Source organism: Delphinus delphis, chromosome 10, assembly GCF_949987515.2.
Source record: "Delphinus delphis chromosome 10, mDelDel1.2, whole genome shotgun sequence".
NCBI lineage: Eukaryota > Metazoa > Chordata > Mammalia > Artiodactyla > Delphinidae > Delphinus > Delphinus delphis.
The window spans coordinates 58,461,688-58,475,749 of record NC_082692.2 but is presented as its reverse complement, the minus strand read 5'-3'; the positions used below and the strand labels follow the sequence as shown (position 1 = coordinate 58,475,749).

General features: G+C 54.8%; 1 protein-coding gene and 1 long non-coding RNA gene across 2 annotated transcripts in view; one reads left to right on the top strand and one right to left on the bottom strand.

The window, feature by feature from the left end:
- The window catches only part of CCDC13 (coiled-coil domain containing 13), a 28,944-nt gene that overhangs the window by 2,466 nt on the left and 12,416 nt on the right, over positions 1 to 14,062 (bottom strand). The window contains exons 7-13 of the mRNA XM_060022254.1: positions 12,289 to 12,450; positions 11,498 to 11,674; positions 9,480 to 9,686; positions 7,798 to 7,937; positions 7,228 to 7,311; positions 4,899 to 5,021; positions 704 to 858 (exon numbers count right to left, since the gene is read on the bottom strand). Of these exons, the coding sequence (XP_059878237.1) occupies positions 704 to 858; positions 4,899 to 5,021; positions 7,228 to 7,311; positions 7,798 to 7,937; positions 9,480 to 9,686; positions 11,498 to 11,674; positions 12,289 to 12,450 (1,048 nt within the window). The remainder of the gene's footprint in view (positions 1 to 703; positions 859 to 4,898; positions 5,022 to 7,227; positions 7,312 to 7,797; positions 7,938 to 9,479; positions 9,687 to 11,497; positions 11,675 to 12,288; positions 12,451 to 14,062) is intronic.
- LOC132432198 (uncharacterized) lies at positions 4,422 to 13,200 on the top strand. The gene is made up of 3 exons (XR_009520860.1): positions 4,422 to 4,554; positions 8,329 to 8,530; positions 12,319 to 13,200. It is a non-coding gene; the product is annotated as an uncharacterized lncRNA (long non-coding RNA).

The window sequence follows — 14,062 nt, the reverse complement described above, 5'->3', positions numbered from 1 at the left end:
GGATGGGGATGTTGGAGAGAGGCAGGCTCATCCTCTTCACACCGAAGGTTCTTCCTCCCCAGAAATGGCTTCTGATTCTGGCATCCCACACCCTCACTTCCCCAGCCCCACAAGACGCTGCCACTTCTGGTCTGGAGACTGTACCTTAAGAACCACTGTGTTAGAGCAGTAGAACTAACCTATTTTTTTTTTTTTTTTTGAGGTACATGGGCCTCTCACTGTTGTGGCCTCTCCTGTTGTGGAGCACAGGCTCCGGACGTGCAGGCTCAGTGGCCATGGCTCACGGGCCCAGCTGCTCCGCTGCATATGGGATCTTCCCGGACCAGGGCACGAACCCCCGTCCCCTGCATCGGCAGGCGGACTCTCAACCACTGCGCCACCAGGGAAGCCCTAGAACTAACCTTTTGATTTAGGACAACTAAACCGTCCTCTGGAACTGGTGTGGTCATGTGATTAGGATCTGGCCAATGGGATGAAAGCATAAGTGACACAAGCAACCTTAGGGTCCTGCCCTTGAAAGGTAAGGAGCTCAGGAAAGAGGGAGGAGCCAGTCAGCAGCACCGGTCAGCCCCTCCGTCAGGGTGGAGCTTTGCCTGCCCCTGCTGCTGTGTGTCCTCTCCCCCCTGGCCCCCGAGTCAGAACCAGGAGCCCCAGAGCACCGTGGGCCCAATGTGACCCCGGGCCGGCCCCACCTCAGCCCCACCTGTTTTGCTCCTGGGGGCTGCTCTCTGAGAAGCTGACGTCCTCCCAGGCTCCAGGCGCATCTTCTCCAGGTGCTGCTCCAGCACCGCGGTGCGGTGCCGCTCCTCCTGCAGCTTCCTCTCTGACTCCAGAAGCTTGCTGTTGCTCTCCTCCACCCTGGTGATGAGAGAGCAGGGTCTGCCATAAGCCCTGGCACCCCACCTGCTCAGGCTGTCAGAGAGGTGGGCACAGCTTACACCAGTGGGCATGGGACTCGTTCTTCTTGATTTTTCTTGCAGTAATATAGGAATGTGCATTTAAAACCATATCGTTCTCTCCAAGGCTTAAAATGAAAAAAAACAAAAACAAAACAACACACAGCCTCTCCCCACCCCTCCTCACTCCCAATTTCTGCTCTCCAGAAGCAACCACTTCTACCGCTTTGAGCTGTTTCTTCCACTACTGCCATATTTCTACAGATGCTTATGCTGCTAATTTTTTAAGTCTTAAATATAATCTTTTGACTTCCTGTCAGGCAACATGAGAACTTAGTTTTATTTTAGTACTCTCTCCTTGCCAAACAGAATCGCCTCTTCACCTCCCGATGTAGTTATATTACCATTTTTTGGCTCAATTAGTGTTAGGTGGTGTATTAGTTTTCTATTGCTGCTGTAACAAATTACCACAAACTGAGCTTAAAACAACACAGATTTATCGCTCCATGGTTCTGTAAGTCAGAAGTTCAGCAGGTTCTGTTGGTTTCTCTGCTCCAGGTTTCACAAGCCAAAATCAAGGTGTTGGTTGACCTGGGCTCTTACCTGGAGTTTCCAGGGGAGCATCTGCTTCCAGGCTCGTCCAAGTTGTTGGAAGGATTCAGTTCCAACTGAAGGACTGAAATCCCTGTTTCCCGCTGGTTGTTAGCTGGGTGACTTTCATCTTTTAGAGGCTACTTGGCCCCCTCCATCTTCAAAGCCAGCCAGATACCCTTTTCATGCTTTGACTCTAACCTCTTCTGAAGCATCTCTCTGGCCCGGGCTGGAGAAATTTCTCTGCTTTTAAGGGCTCAAGTGATTAGATTGGGCCCACCTGGTAATCCAGGATAATCTTCCTATTTCAGGGTCCATAACGATCATCACATCTGCAGAGTCTCTTTTACCATATAACATAAAGTATTCACAGGCACAAGAGTGGGGTGAAGGGCACTGAGGACAAAATCCTGTCTACCACAAGGGGTTACGTTAGGAAGATTATTCAGACAGGCAGTATACTCATGATTACAGTTTCTTATTTGCTTGCTTTTCCTGGATTTAGTGATTGCTTTCTGTTTGTTATTATTATTATTATTCTGTATATGCCTGTCATGAATTCATGGGCCTTGAAGAACTTGTTATTTGGTTATTTTACTAAAGGGTCTGATTACTTTCACTGAGGCTGGGGCTAAGGTCCTTCTTGTGGTTAGGGATGGCATTTCAGACTTCTGTGCTACTGAAGGCTCAGCTAGAAGGCCAGGACCGTCCCAAGAGATCTCACCCAAGCAAAGGATTACATACGTACATACACACATGCAAATCAGAGCGGAAGCCTGGATACGTACGTGCAGTGTTGGAGGAAGTGTTCTTCCCACCTTGGTGAAGAGTCAAGAAGGAACAGAATGGTAACAATTTTGAAAAGAATACAACTACCAACACAAAACTGTTTGCCAACATAGTATACAGCTACTAACACAACCCGTTCAAGCGTGTTCCTTGAAACTTATTTGCAAAAGCAAAAGACTAAAATAACCTAAAGGTCCATCAAAAACTAATGAAAAAAACTAAAAACTAATGAAAATTAAATAAAATTCAGTTCCCCCAAAGCTCTAGGTATCAGCTGAGAGAGAATCACACACGCGTGACTCTGAGAGTGAGTGTCTCTTTAATTTTGTGCCCTAGGCGCCTTGCTTGCCCCACCCTCATCCCAGAGGCCCTGGAAGATGAGGCACCACACGGAGAGAGAGGCCACGTACAGGAGAATGGAGGTGCCCCTGCTGAGCTGGCTGAACGGGGCATGTGAGTGATCCAGGTGGCATGATGTGAAACAGAATTACCTAGGCCACCCACAGGATGGTAAGAAAGAATAAACCATCGTATTTGAGGCCACTGGGTTTGGGATGGTGCAGCAGTAGATAACCAAGTCACCTTGATGCACAAATCCACCGCCCCAAAGCTCAGGTGTAACTCAAAGGAGGGACTTCCCTGGTGATCCAGTGGTTAAGACTCTGCGCTCCCAATGCAGGGGGCCGGGGTTCGATACCTGGTCAGGGAACTAAGATCCTACATACCGCAACTGGAGAAGCCCCGCACCGCAACGAAGACCCAGCGCAGCCAAAATAAATAATTAAATAAATTAAATAAACTCAAAGGAATTGAGAGAGAAAGTCATAATTGGGTATATTTCTTCCATTGGATAGGTTAGAGGCTTGTATTATCCACTATATATATATTTTTTTAATTAATTTATTTATTTTAAAATAAATTTATTTATTTATTTTTAATCTTAGCTGCATTGGGTCTTCATTGCTGCACACAGGCTTTCTCTAGCTGCAGCGAGCGGGGCCCACTCTTCGTTGCGGTGCACGGGCTTCTCATTGCGGTGGCTTCTCTTGTTGCAGAGCATGGGCTCTAGGCACACGGGGTTCAGTAGTTGTGGCATGCGGGCTCAGTAGTTGTGCACAAGCTTAGTTGCTCTGCGGCATGTGGGATCTTCCCAGACCAGGGCTCGAACCCGTGTCCCCTGCATTAGCAGGCAGATTCTTAACCACTGCGCCATATAATATAATGGAGGGAAGCCCTCCATTATATTTCAATGACAGAAAAAGAATTAATGTTACTTTTTCTCATTTGCTTGAGCATGTCTGCAATTCATATCCTCTCTTTTCTACTGAAAAGAAAACAAAGCTGACCACTCCTCACTGCTTAGGGAGTGGCCATCCCAGCACCCCAGCTCCTTTGGTGACTGTACTCCATCTTTCCCTTTGGCAAGCTGCCCCTCCTCCATTTCATTTTTTTTTTTGGCCGCGCTGCACGGCATGCAGGATCTTAGTTCCCTGACCAGGGATCGAACCCACACCCACTGCAGTGGAAGTGCGGAGCCTTAACCACTGGACAGCCAGGGAATTCCCACCCCTCCTCCATTATGTCAGCACCTGGAGGTCCTTCCAGTCAGGGTGCCTGGCCTGTGTCCAGGATTGGATGTGTGAGCCACCCCAGGCCAGCTAGACCTTCTCTCCTAGAAACCACTGGCACAAGAACTGAAAGCCACTGGGCCTACATCGTTCCAGTGGCCCAGGAGAGACCACTCAAGGGTTCCTGCTACCAAGGTCCCTGGATCTTCTTGGGCTCCTCTTCTGCCCTGCAAAGGAGGGCAGTACTTTGGAGTCGGCCAGCACCTTCCCACACTCTCCTTTCCCTTAATTTAGCCAGAATTGGTTTCTATTGTCTGTCACCAAAGAGCCCTGACTGACATGTGACACGGCCTGTTCAGGCAGACATTCAGTGTGGTCCTTGATATTTTTCAGTGCGGAGGTCACATGGTTGGGCCATGTGTTGGCCTGGGCACCTACAATTCTTGCCAAAAGGGTCACTTGAGCAAGGAACACTGATTTATCTGAATAGAAATCTGTCAACAACCCCTTGGAGGAAACCAAACCCCCTGGTCCACTGCCTTGGGCCACATACTTTCCTCCCCCAACCAGGGAAGTCTCAGCTCCCCATCTATCAGTGGCTCTCTTCCTCTTTGTAATTCCAGACCTCAGTCTAGCCTGGGACTTCTTCCCACCAAAGCCGCCAGTGACACCGAGTGCCGTGCCATGCTCACGCAAGATCTTCATTACTGGTGAGTTGATCCGACTGCAGAGAGATTTACCTACTGCAGAGAGTCCCTCCCTTGAGATGCCCACCTCACAGCCACCTGCATGCAACTGTCCTAGGGGGGGCACGTAGGACAGGGCAAACCACAAGTGTGACAACGGGTCCCCGAGACAGAGGGGCACTTGAGGGTCACGTGAGATGTGGCTGGGAATGCCCGGGGCCAACACTGTGGGAGCCAGACTCACCAGTGAGGTGGACCCAGTCATGGACGCGGCCTGGCCTCTGTCCAAGAGGGATGCCCTTGGGCCAGGCTGCCCACCCTTAGCCCACCTAGGCCCGTGAGAGTGCATCCCTGGCACCAGGTGTTACCGTTTCTGCAGAACGGTGACGAACTCGGTGAGCCGGTCACGCTCCACCTCAGCGGCCTGCCACAGGGCTTTGAACTCTGTCACCTGTGTCTGCCAGGCTTTTTGTTCTGGGGAGTCCGAGAACCTGGGGACCAAGGTGCGGGCAGAGGTCATTTAAGGGTTACCTGAAGAGATGCTTATCCCTATGGTGGTGGGAGGGGCTGGAAGGACATTCAGGGGTCCTCAGAGAGAAGAAGCCAATCCAGCCCCTCCCGGCCTCTTCCACTGGCTTCTTCTCAGTTTACTGTTCCTGGGCCTGCTGAAGTCTCTAGACCTCACTTAGCTGGCTCCAGAGCCAGACCCCAGCAGGGCTGTAGTTTCATCAGCACCTTCGTCCATCCAATCCCTGTAGGGGCCTGGAATTAGTCTGGTGGCTATGGAAGTTGGCTCTTGGGGACCTGGGGGTGCCCTGGGAACCTGTGTGGCCTGAGACCTGACCACCCTTCTCAGTGTCAGGTAGGCCCAGCCTCTGTCTCCCTGTCAGCCTGTCCTGGCCCTCCTGTATCTCCTGGCATGGCCCCAAGCCCAGTCCACTTTCCTGGACCCTGGACACTTGCTTTGTAATTTGGTCAGTTTTCTCCAGCCCTGATCCAGCCCATCACCGGTTCCCTCCTCACCACTGGGCCTTACCTGCTGGCTGGGGTTGGGACCCAAGGTGAGCTCTGCCCCCCACCCCAAGCCCCCAGAGCCCATGTGCGAGTGCCAAGCTGCTTTCTGCTCTGCCCTCGCCCTTCCCAGGGAGACCCTGGTGATGCTGACTCGCTCTTCCAGAATCACAGGACATGGGGAGGGCGGGGCCGCAGTCCTCCCTCTAAACAGGGGTTGGTTGAGATGGGCTCTGAGGACTACAGGCTCCTCCATTTTCCGGCTCCTAAATACACTCTAAGGCCCTGCCGCTCAGTGTGGTCTTTGAGCCAGCGACTGTGGCATCGCCTGGGAGCTTGTTGGAACTGCAGGATCCTACTTCCTGCAGGATCTGACCTGCGGAATCAGAACCTGCATCTAACCCAGCAGATCCTCAGCTGATTCGCGTGCACAGCGCAGTGGGGAACCCTACGCCAGTCACCCCTGTGACCTCACGTGTTGGGGGAGGAGCTGATCCCCTTGCCCCGCCTGCCTCCCAGACACCCCATCAGAGCCGCCACGCCAGCCCTGACAGACACACTCTCTGGGGTCACTCCCACCCCGTGAACGTCTGTCCTGTCGCTGACGGGAGAGCACTGTAGGCTCCGTGAGGGCAGGGGCCCGCACACGGTTGGGTTCAGTAAATATTTGTGTGTGGTGGAAGAAACAAGCTTAAGAACCAGCAGTCTGGGCAGCCCAGGGCACATCGGCTCCTGTATCCCTGTGGAGTGCAAAGGTCATGGCCACATAAGCCTGGAAGGGACCTTGGGGGCATCTTGTCCATCTTCTTGCCTCTACTACTGTGACAACCACCTCAGAGTGACAGAGCCTGTCTGTTTTCCTTGTGGTGTTGGAAGAGTGTGGCATGGGCCCTTGAGGCTCAGAGTTGGGCCCCTCTCTCCCAGTGCCCTTGTGACCCCAGGCTGCTGGCTGGGGCATCTGCAGGGGTGGCCTTGGCCCACGGGTACCTGTGCTACCAAGTGTCAGGCCAGAAGTATCCCAAGCACTTCCTGGGGAATAGCAGCCCAAGGAGGACCCATCTGCCGGAGCCACACAGCAAGTCAAACATGAGATGAGGGCCCCTCAGAGGCTCGACCGGAACCTGAACTGACCTGCCCGAGGGGTGGGAGAAGCAGCTGACAGCCGGAGCGCAGCTCCAGTGGACAGTGGGTGGGGCTCGGGACAGGGCTCCGAGGCAGGACAAAGCCACCCTTTGTCTGTGAGCTGGCAGGAAGAACAAGGGCCCATTTAAGCCCTAAGGCTTGATTCTGTCAACAAAGAGGGGGCCAGAGAGCTGAGGGGATATCAGTGGCTTAAAGTGGGAACCCATATGACGTGAAATTCTTCCCCTAGAGATGGACTCTCAACGCGCAAGGGGAGGCAAGGGAAGGTGCTGGGCTCCAGGCCCTGGAAGATTCCTCGTGTTAACTCTGTGGTAGCAGGAAGGAACACTAGACCGAGACTCTAGTTCTGAAGCCGCTTGCCCTATCACGTTGGATAAGGCACTGGACCTCCCTGACCCTCTATGTCCTTATGGAACCTTGGAAGAGTCCCTGGACTTGGCCTGGCCTCAGTTTCCCATCCTTGTCATGGGATGGCAATACTGACTGAGCAGTCAAGGATGGGAAGGCCTGTGAGGGCCCGGGGTGGGGGGCCTGGGTTCCTACCTGGGTGAGGGCCCGTGAGGACTGTGCAGGGAAGGCCATGTGAGAGCAGATTCCACCAGTGTGTGGCCCAGGCTGGTCACGGAGCTGTGCGGAGGCAGAATGGGCACATCACCACGAGCAGGCAGGCTGGGCCCAGCTGGGAGGGGAGCAGGGGCCAGCAGGGCACTGGGGAGCCAGAGGAGGGGGCCAGCACCGGCCCTTGCAGCAGCCCTGTGGATTTGCTGCCCTCCTTTCCAGAACCCTCGCTTGCTTAAAACAAGACAGGAGCAGGGGACATCAGAGCCGCGAACAACCCAACACAGGTGTGTTTGAGAATCCTAGAAGCAGGTGAGATTCGAGGCCAGCTGGGAGAGGAATTTACAGGGAGCTACAACCAAACGCTCTTGAAGTAATACTATCTGGACCTAACTGGCTCCTTCATGCAGAGGCAGGGCTGACGGAAGCCCCCCGCAACCCCGCCCCACTTTGGGAGGACAACACCACAGGCATCGTAAAATTGCACCCGTGGCTTCCCATCCTTTCTTCTGAATAATTACTATTCACTTTCCAACCCCTCCCACTTTTTCTTACCGAGAAGATCCAAGCCTGCCAGCGTGATCGCCTGCTGAGGCCGGGGAATTGGTCAGGCCCGGGTCCTCGGGGAACTTGGCGGAGGCCGGGTTGACCTCGGGCCCACTGGACCCCTCGCCTACTCCTTTATTCCGAAGATACTGCAGGGAACAGATGTGGGTTCCCTTCTCAGGGCTTTGGCTCAGAGGCCTGGAGAAGGCAGGAGGGGGCCTTGGCTGGATTTTGGGGCTTTCGGGAGATATGAAAGAGGCTTCTTTGCAGGAGTGCAAAGCGAGGCCTGTTTGGTGAAGACGCTCCTTGCATTATAATGACAGCTAATAATGCCTCTCTTCAGAAAGGGAGCTTCATGGCCAAAGGAGGGTGACCGGGCCAGGAAGTTGTTCCACATTCAGGTCCCAGGGGGAAGTATGGGGACAGGCCCACCTCTCTAGGTAGCCCCACCCACATGGATGAATGCCAGGTGTGACTTGAGGCCCCTGGCCTTTGTCAGCTGGAGACACTCAGACCTTCCCCCATCCCTCCCTCTTCCAGATGGCTGGTGGGGCCGGCTGAAGGAGGAGCACTGCAGGACCCCCAGCAGGAGGTCAGGCTGCCATCAACGGTGGACCAGTTGGCGTGAGCCCCAAACAACCTGGCCTGTCCCCCAAGCCCTGCCCATCCTGAGAAAACTCTCAGTGTGTGCCAGCTTGTCTGGTGGGTAGCGCTTGGCCCCAGCTGTCCGGGGGCCTCTGAGGTGAGAATCAGTCTTCTTTTGTGTGCCTGGAGCCAGGACAGCGGTGAGGTGAAGATGCTGTCCCTTCCAGGCCTCGGCCGAGGGAAAACATCTTCGGGAGCTCACTCCTTAGACGAGCATTGACTGAGCAACTACTGTGGGCTCAGTCTTGGGCCAGGCACCATGGTCTTTTCCCCCTCAAGGAGAGGTTGGGGGAGAAAACAGGAAATTGATCACACAGCACGACCAAAGTTTGGCTTGGGAATGTACAGGGAGTTAGGAGAGTGCCCAGGAGGGGCACGTAACCCAGAATGGGAGCCCTGGAACTTCCTGGAGGAGCTCTTGACTAATAAGATCTAAAGGCTGAGGGGGAGGAAAGGGAAGGTGTGTGCTTCAGGTATGTGCACAGGCCCAGGGTAGGGAGAAAGTAAGGCCATGGAGGAGCTAAATGGCATTCACATGGCCAGAGTTGTGGAAAGTGGGGAGTGAAGAGAAGATTCAGGGTTGGGGGGGCAGCAGGAGCTAGTCACATGGCGCCCTGCAAACTGGACGAAGGAGCGTGGCTTCCCTTCTGCCATCCCACTGCCTGGAATGTGGACGTAAAGGCTGGCACTGTGGCCACCATCTTGGACCATGAGGACGAAGGCCACAGCTGGGGAGGGAGAGGGTGAGCTGGCAGGAGCCCGAACCCTTGAGGACTGGGTGAAGCGGAGAGTGATGGGGAGCCACAGACAGGTTTTATGTGGAGCAGGGAGACAATCTGGTGTGTCCCTTCGAGAGGAAAGGTGTGTGCACAATGGGCCGGGGAGCCAGATGGAAGCAGGGGGCCAAAGTGGGACCAGGTAGGACGTGGCGCAGCCCAAGTGAAGGCAGGTGGGGAGAAGCGGAGGTGGTTGAGGTTTCTCTGGATACTGGATGGACTTGCCAGGACTTGGGAATGGATGCTGGGCTGAGCCAGCGCCCTACTCACCTGCATACTGAGTTGCCCGATCTCCACCTCCAGCTGCCGCACCTTGGCCTCCCGCTCAGCCACCGTGGCCCGCAGCTGGGCCACGAGGCTGCTGCTCTGCTGAGCCTCATTGTTGAGCTGCTGGTGCAAGTGGTGCTTGGACGCTCGCGTCTTCTCCTCCTGCAGACTCAGGCTGCCCAGAATCTCCTGTAGCTGCTTCAGCTGGTCCTGCGGGGCCAAGTGGGAGGGTGGGTGAGGGTCAGCCACGGCCCTGAGTAAAGAAGGACACGAGAGATGACCGCCTCCTCCCACCCGCAGCTCCCACCCCTTCCCTGCTCCCTCGGGAACCTAACAGTGGGACGTTAGTGTTTCCCTGAGAAGCAGGAGGAACACCTTGCCTGTCCTCAGGGCGGGGTTCAACCAGGTTTTCCTGTCCTCAACTTCTTTCTCCCTGAGATCGAGGCTAAGAAGGACATCTAAGCGGCTCTCGGGACAACAGAAAACAGCTCAGATGGTGGCCCCTCAGCCAGTGGGTAAAAAGAAGCCCTATCCCACTGTGCTGGAAGACCACCTTTGAAGGCAGTACCTGGACCCCTCACCACGGATCCTTCAGCACCTGATGGAGGCCCCCTCCCTGGAGATGCTCCCAAGGAGACCTCTGGGGTGGAGGCTTTCTGCCTGGGGGCTGGGAAGGACCATATTGGCGACCTGGAACAGGTGAGGGCGTTGTCTTCACCTCTTTGTGGAGGAAATGGAGGCCCAGAGAGCCCAGGACACACTGCTGGTGAATGGCAGGGCTAGGGCTTGTTTGCAGCTCTCACCATGCACCTTCAGTGACAAAGAATAGTGGCCCTAGGGACCTCAATGGACATCCAGGCCACACCTTATTTAAAAACTGGGAGCTGAGGCTTCCCTGGTGGCGCAGTGGTTGAGAATCCGCCTGCCAATGCAGGGGACACGGATTTGAGCCTTGGTCCGGGAAGATCCCACATGCTGCGGAGCAACTAAGCCCGTGCGCCACAACTACTGAGCCTGCGAGCCACAACTACTGAACCTGAGTGCCACAACTACTGAAGCCCGTGCACCTAGAGCCCGTGCTCCGCAACAAGAGAAGCCACCACAATGAGAAGCCCGCGCACAGCAACGAAGAGCCAACACAGCCAAAAATAAACAAATGAAATAAATAAATTTATAAAAATAAAATAAAAACTGAGACCTGAGGCTCAGAGAGGGGATGCAATTAGCCTAGAATCACACAGTGAGGTATGAACAGAGGGGGCCCAGATTTCAGGTCTTTTGTGCCCTGCCCACCACACTGCCTGGTGAATTATTATGGACCAAGGCATGCCTAAGACAGCATCAGTTCCCCCTTGCACCACCGTCAAGCCAATCATGACCACAGCAGGGGCCTGTGGGCACAGCTAGGAATTCAGAGACCAAAACCCTGGGGTGGCTCAGGCCCCAGAGGGAAAAGGCCAGGCTAGGGTCAGGAAAGCAGTGCGGCTTTGTTAATCAAAGGAGGTTTGAATTCAGTTGTGTGGCCTTGGATGACTTATCTAGCCAATTAGAGCCTTGGTTTCCCCATCCGTGCAATGGGATTATGTGTCCCTAAGGGTTATCTTGGTGACTAACCATTATAAACCACACCCCACGTGCCCAGAAGCGGGGGTGCTGTATGCTGTCACACAGACAAGGATATGCACCAGCGCCCCGCTCCGTCGTCCCTTCCGTTCCTCCATGAGAAATATCCCAGGGTGTAATCCCATCTGCTGCCCCCTCATCCTCTTCTTTCTCCTTTGGGGTCCACAGGTGCAGTGCCTTGTGCCCGGCATCAACCTCACATAACGCGACCCGTACTGGCCCTCGGGCAGCCTCTGAGTTGCTCCCGTACTTGCAGCCAAGCTTCGGGGCTGGGCCCAGTGGAGGCAATGAGCTCCCGGGTTATGCAGGTGGCATTTTGGGGTGAGGGAGGGCTCCGGGGGAGCTGGGGCTGGGTCACAGGCCTCTGGGTGGGGCAGGGGTCCCAGAGGTGGCTGTACCATGAGGGCGTCGATGAGCTCGTCGTCATGCCGGCCCTTCTCCACGAGGGTCCCCATCTGACTCCTGAGGGTCTTCACTTCGCTCGACAGCACCTTGTTCCGGGACCTCACGCCCTCAAACTTCTTTTTCAGCTCCTCGAGCTCTCTCTGGAGGGCATCCCGCTCCGCTGCAAGTTTCTGTAACCAGAGGGCACGGTCACGGGCTGCAGGGCTGAGTGGGACTCAGGCCACGGCTGAGCCCTCGCTCTCACTCGCTGGTGAGGCCAGAGCTGGGAGGGGACTTGTAGAGGTCACAGGGCAAGTCAGTGGGGCCTGAGTCCTGACTCCCAGCCTCGGCCTCCCGGGGTGTCAGGCAGCCCAAGCACATGATGGACGTGACCCAGATGGATGACAGCCCGAGAACACAGGGGCCAGACTCGGACACGAGAGGAAACCCACTGGCCAACGCTGGGTGTGTCCTCCCGAGGACCCTCAATCCCTGCCTGAGAGGCAAAAAGAGAAAAGCCATGCTTCGGTGGACAGCGCCAAGCCTAGGGTTCAAACCGAAGTGCCTCATTCCACCAAGAGCTGGTTTCAGGTCCAGCATCTCCAAAACAGCCAGAATGCGGCCACCCGACGTCCATGAAATGGGCTCTGGGTGAGGAACCCGTCAGGCAGCTCAAGGTGGAGGGACAGGACGTGAGGAACATGCACAGAGGTGACCCCGAACCTCAGAGCCTCCAAGTCCTCACAGGGGTGGTCGTGGTCTCCTGGCCCCAGGCGCCCCTGACCCCCTGCCAGGCACACGTTACCTCCCAGCTTTCCTGTTTTTCCCTCTCCAGGTTGTGGATCCTCCGCAGATTTTTCTCCTGTGCCGACAGCTTCCTTGGATCGGGATAGACAGACAGCTCATCACTGGCCGTTTCTACCGACCGGCTCCGAGTCTGTCCCAGCTGTTTCTCAAGCTCTCGAACCTGAGGGTGGTTCCACAACAGGTCTGCAGTCAGACTCGACCCTCAGAGGGGCCGCCCTGTGATGTGACAGGAGACCCCACCAGACAGAGGACAACACGGTTCCAGATGGACGTGGAGGTCCCTAGGAGAGGGACTGGGGTGGGGGACGGATGGGAGGGACCTGCGGTGGCATCCTGAGCAAAACAAGGGGAGACACTGGGGAGGTTTCGCTTGGAAAAGAGAGACTTCAAAGTAAATGAGAAAAATCACCCTATCTCTGAGGCCAAGAAGCAGATGTGTAGCCCCAGGAACTTGGGAGGGAAAGGATAGCAGGTCTTAGTACCAGGAAGAACTGACAGGCCACCCAAGCCCGGGCGGGCTCCTCGGGAGGCTACGGGCTCCTGGCCACTTGGAGGAGGTGCTGCAGAGGGCGGGCAGGGTTTGGAAGCGGGGAGACCAGCTCAAAGCCTCGCCGGCTGTGTGACTGTGCACAGATTACTTAACGTCTCTGAATCTCAGGTCCCTCATCTGTGGAGAGGCCTGTGAGTAACACGCTGCATCATGTTGTTATGAGAATTCCGTACCCTGAAGTTGTCTGAGCCTGGGAGTCCCCAAGACGCTTCTTGGGATGACAGATCTTGGGGCCCACTCCATACCAACAAGTCAGAGCTCCAGGGGAAGAACGCGGGGATCTGCATTTTAAACAAGTGCTACGGGTGATTTCTAGGATTAGGCAGCTTCGAGAAACCCCAAAATGGCCTGGGTGAAGCCCTCGGCACAGGGGAGGTGGATGTCATCCGACAGAACCACGGCTTGATCACACTGGGTTTAAAGTGGATAACTCCCAGGGTCCTTCTAACCCTGATTTCCACGTCAACGCAACATAAGTGATGGAACAAAGTTGGGTAAACCTGAGCCAGGGGCAAAATTCACTAGGATCCCTGGTCAAGGGCCTCAGTATGGGTTTGAAGGCACATTTCAGTGCCCTCGTGTGGCACTGTGTGGTAATTCCATTTAAACGTTAAAGAACACAGTACTATTGAACCGTTTGTTCACAGCTTAACAACACTCACAATAATAACTAATGTGTTGAGTGTTTACTATGGCCAGGCACTGTGCTGGGCACTTCCCAAACGATATTTCATTTAACCCACAACAACCCTACAAGGAAGGCATTATTATTTCCATTTTACAGGCGAGGAGACTGCGACACAGAGAGATGAAGAGATTTGCCCAAAGACACCAAACTTAGAGACCAGTGACTGAGGCCAGACTCAGACTCAGGTCTCTTGAACCACGAGGCCACACACTGGTCGTTAACCACAGTTTTTCAGAGACCTCTCCCCCTTGGTGTTGGCTTCAGGGATCCCACAGGAGACCCTGAGGGGAAAAGCCACCTGGGAACCTGGGAATGAAGGCAATGCACTTGGCAAATAGTGGAAACGACACACTTATTTGTGTGACTCTTGGTTTCTTGGGACAGCGAACCTTCGGACGGTGTTTCCTCCATGCCAGGCCCTGTGGTAAGCAATTTACACATCTGTACTCATTCAGTCCTCCCAGCAACGCTGCGGGGTAGGCACTGTCGTTATCCACAGTACACAGAGGAGGAAACTGAGGCACAGAGAGGCGA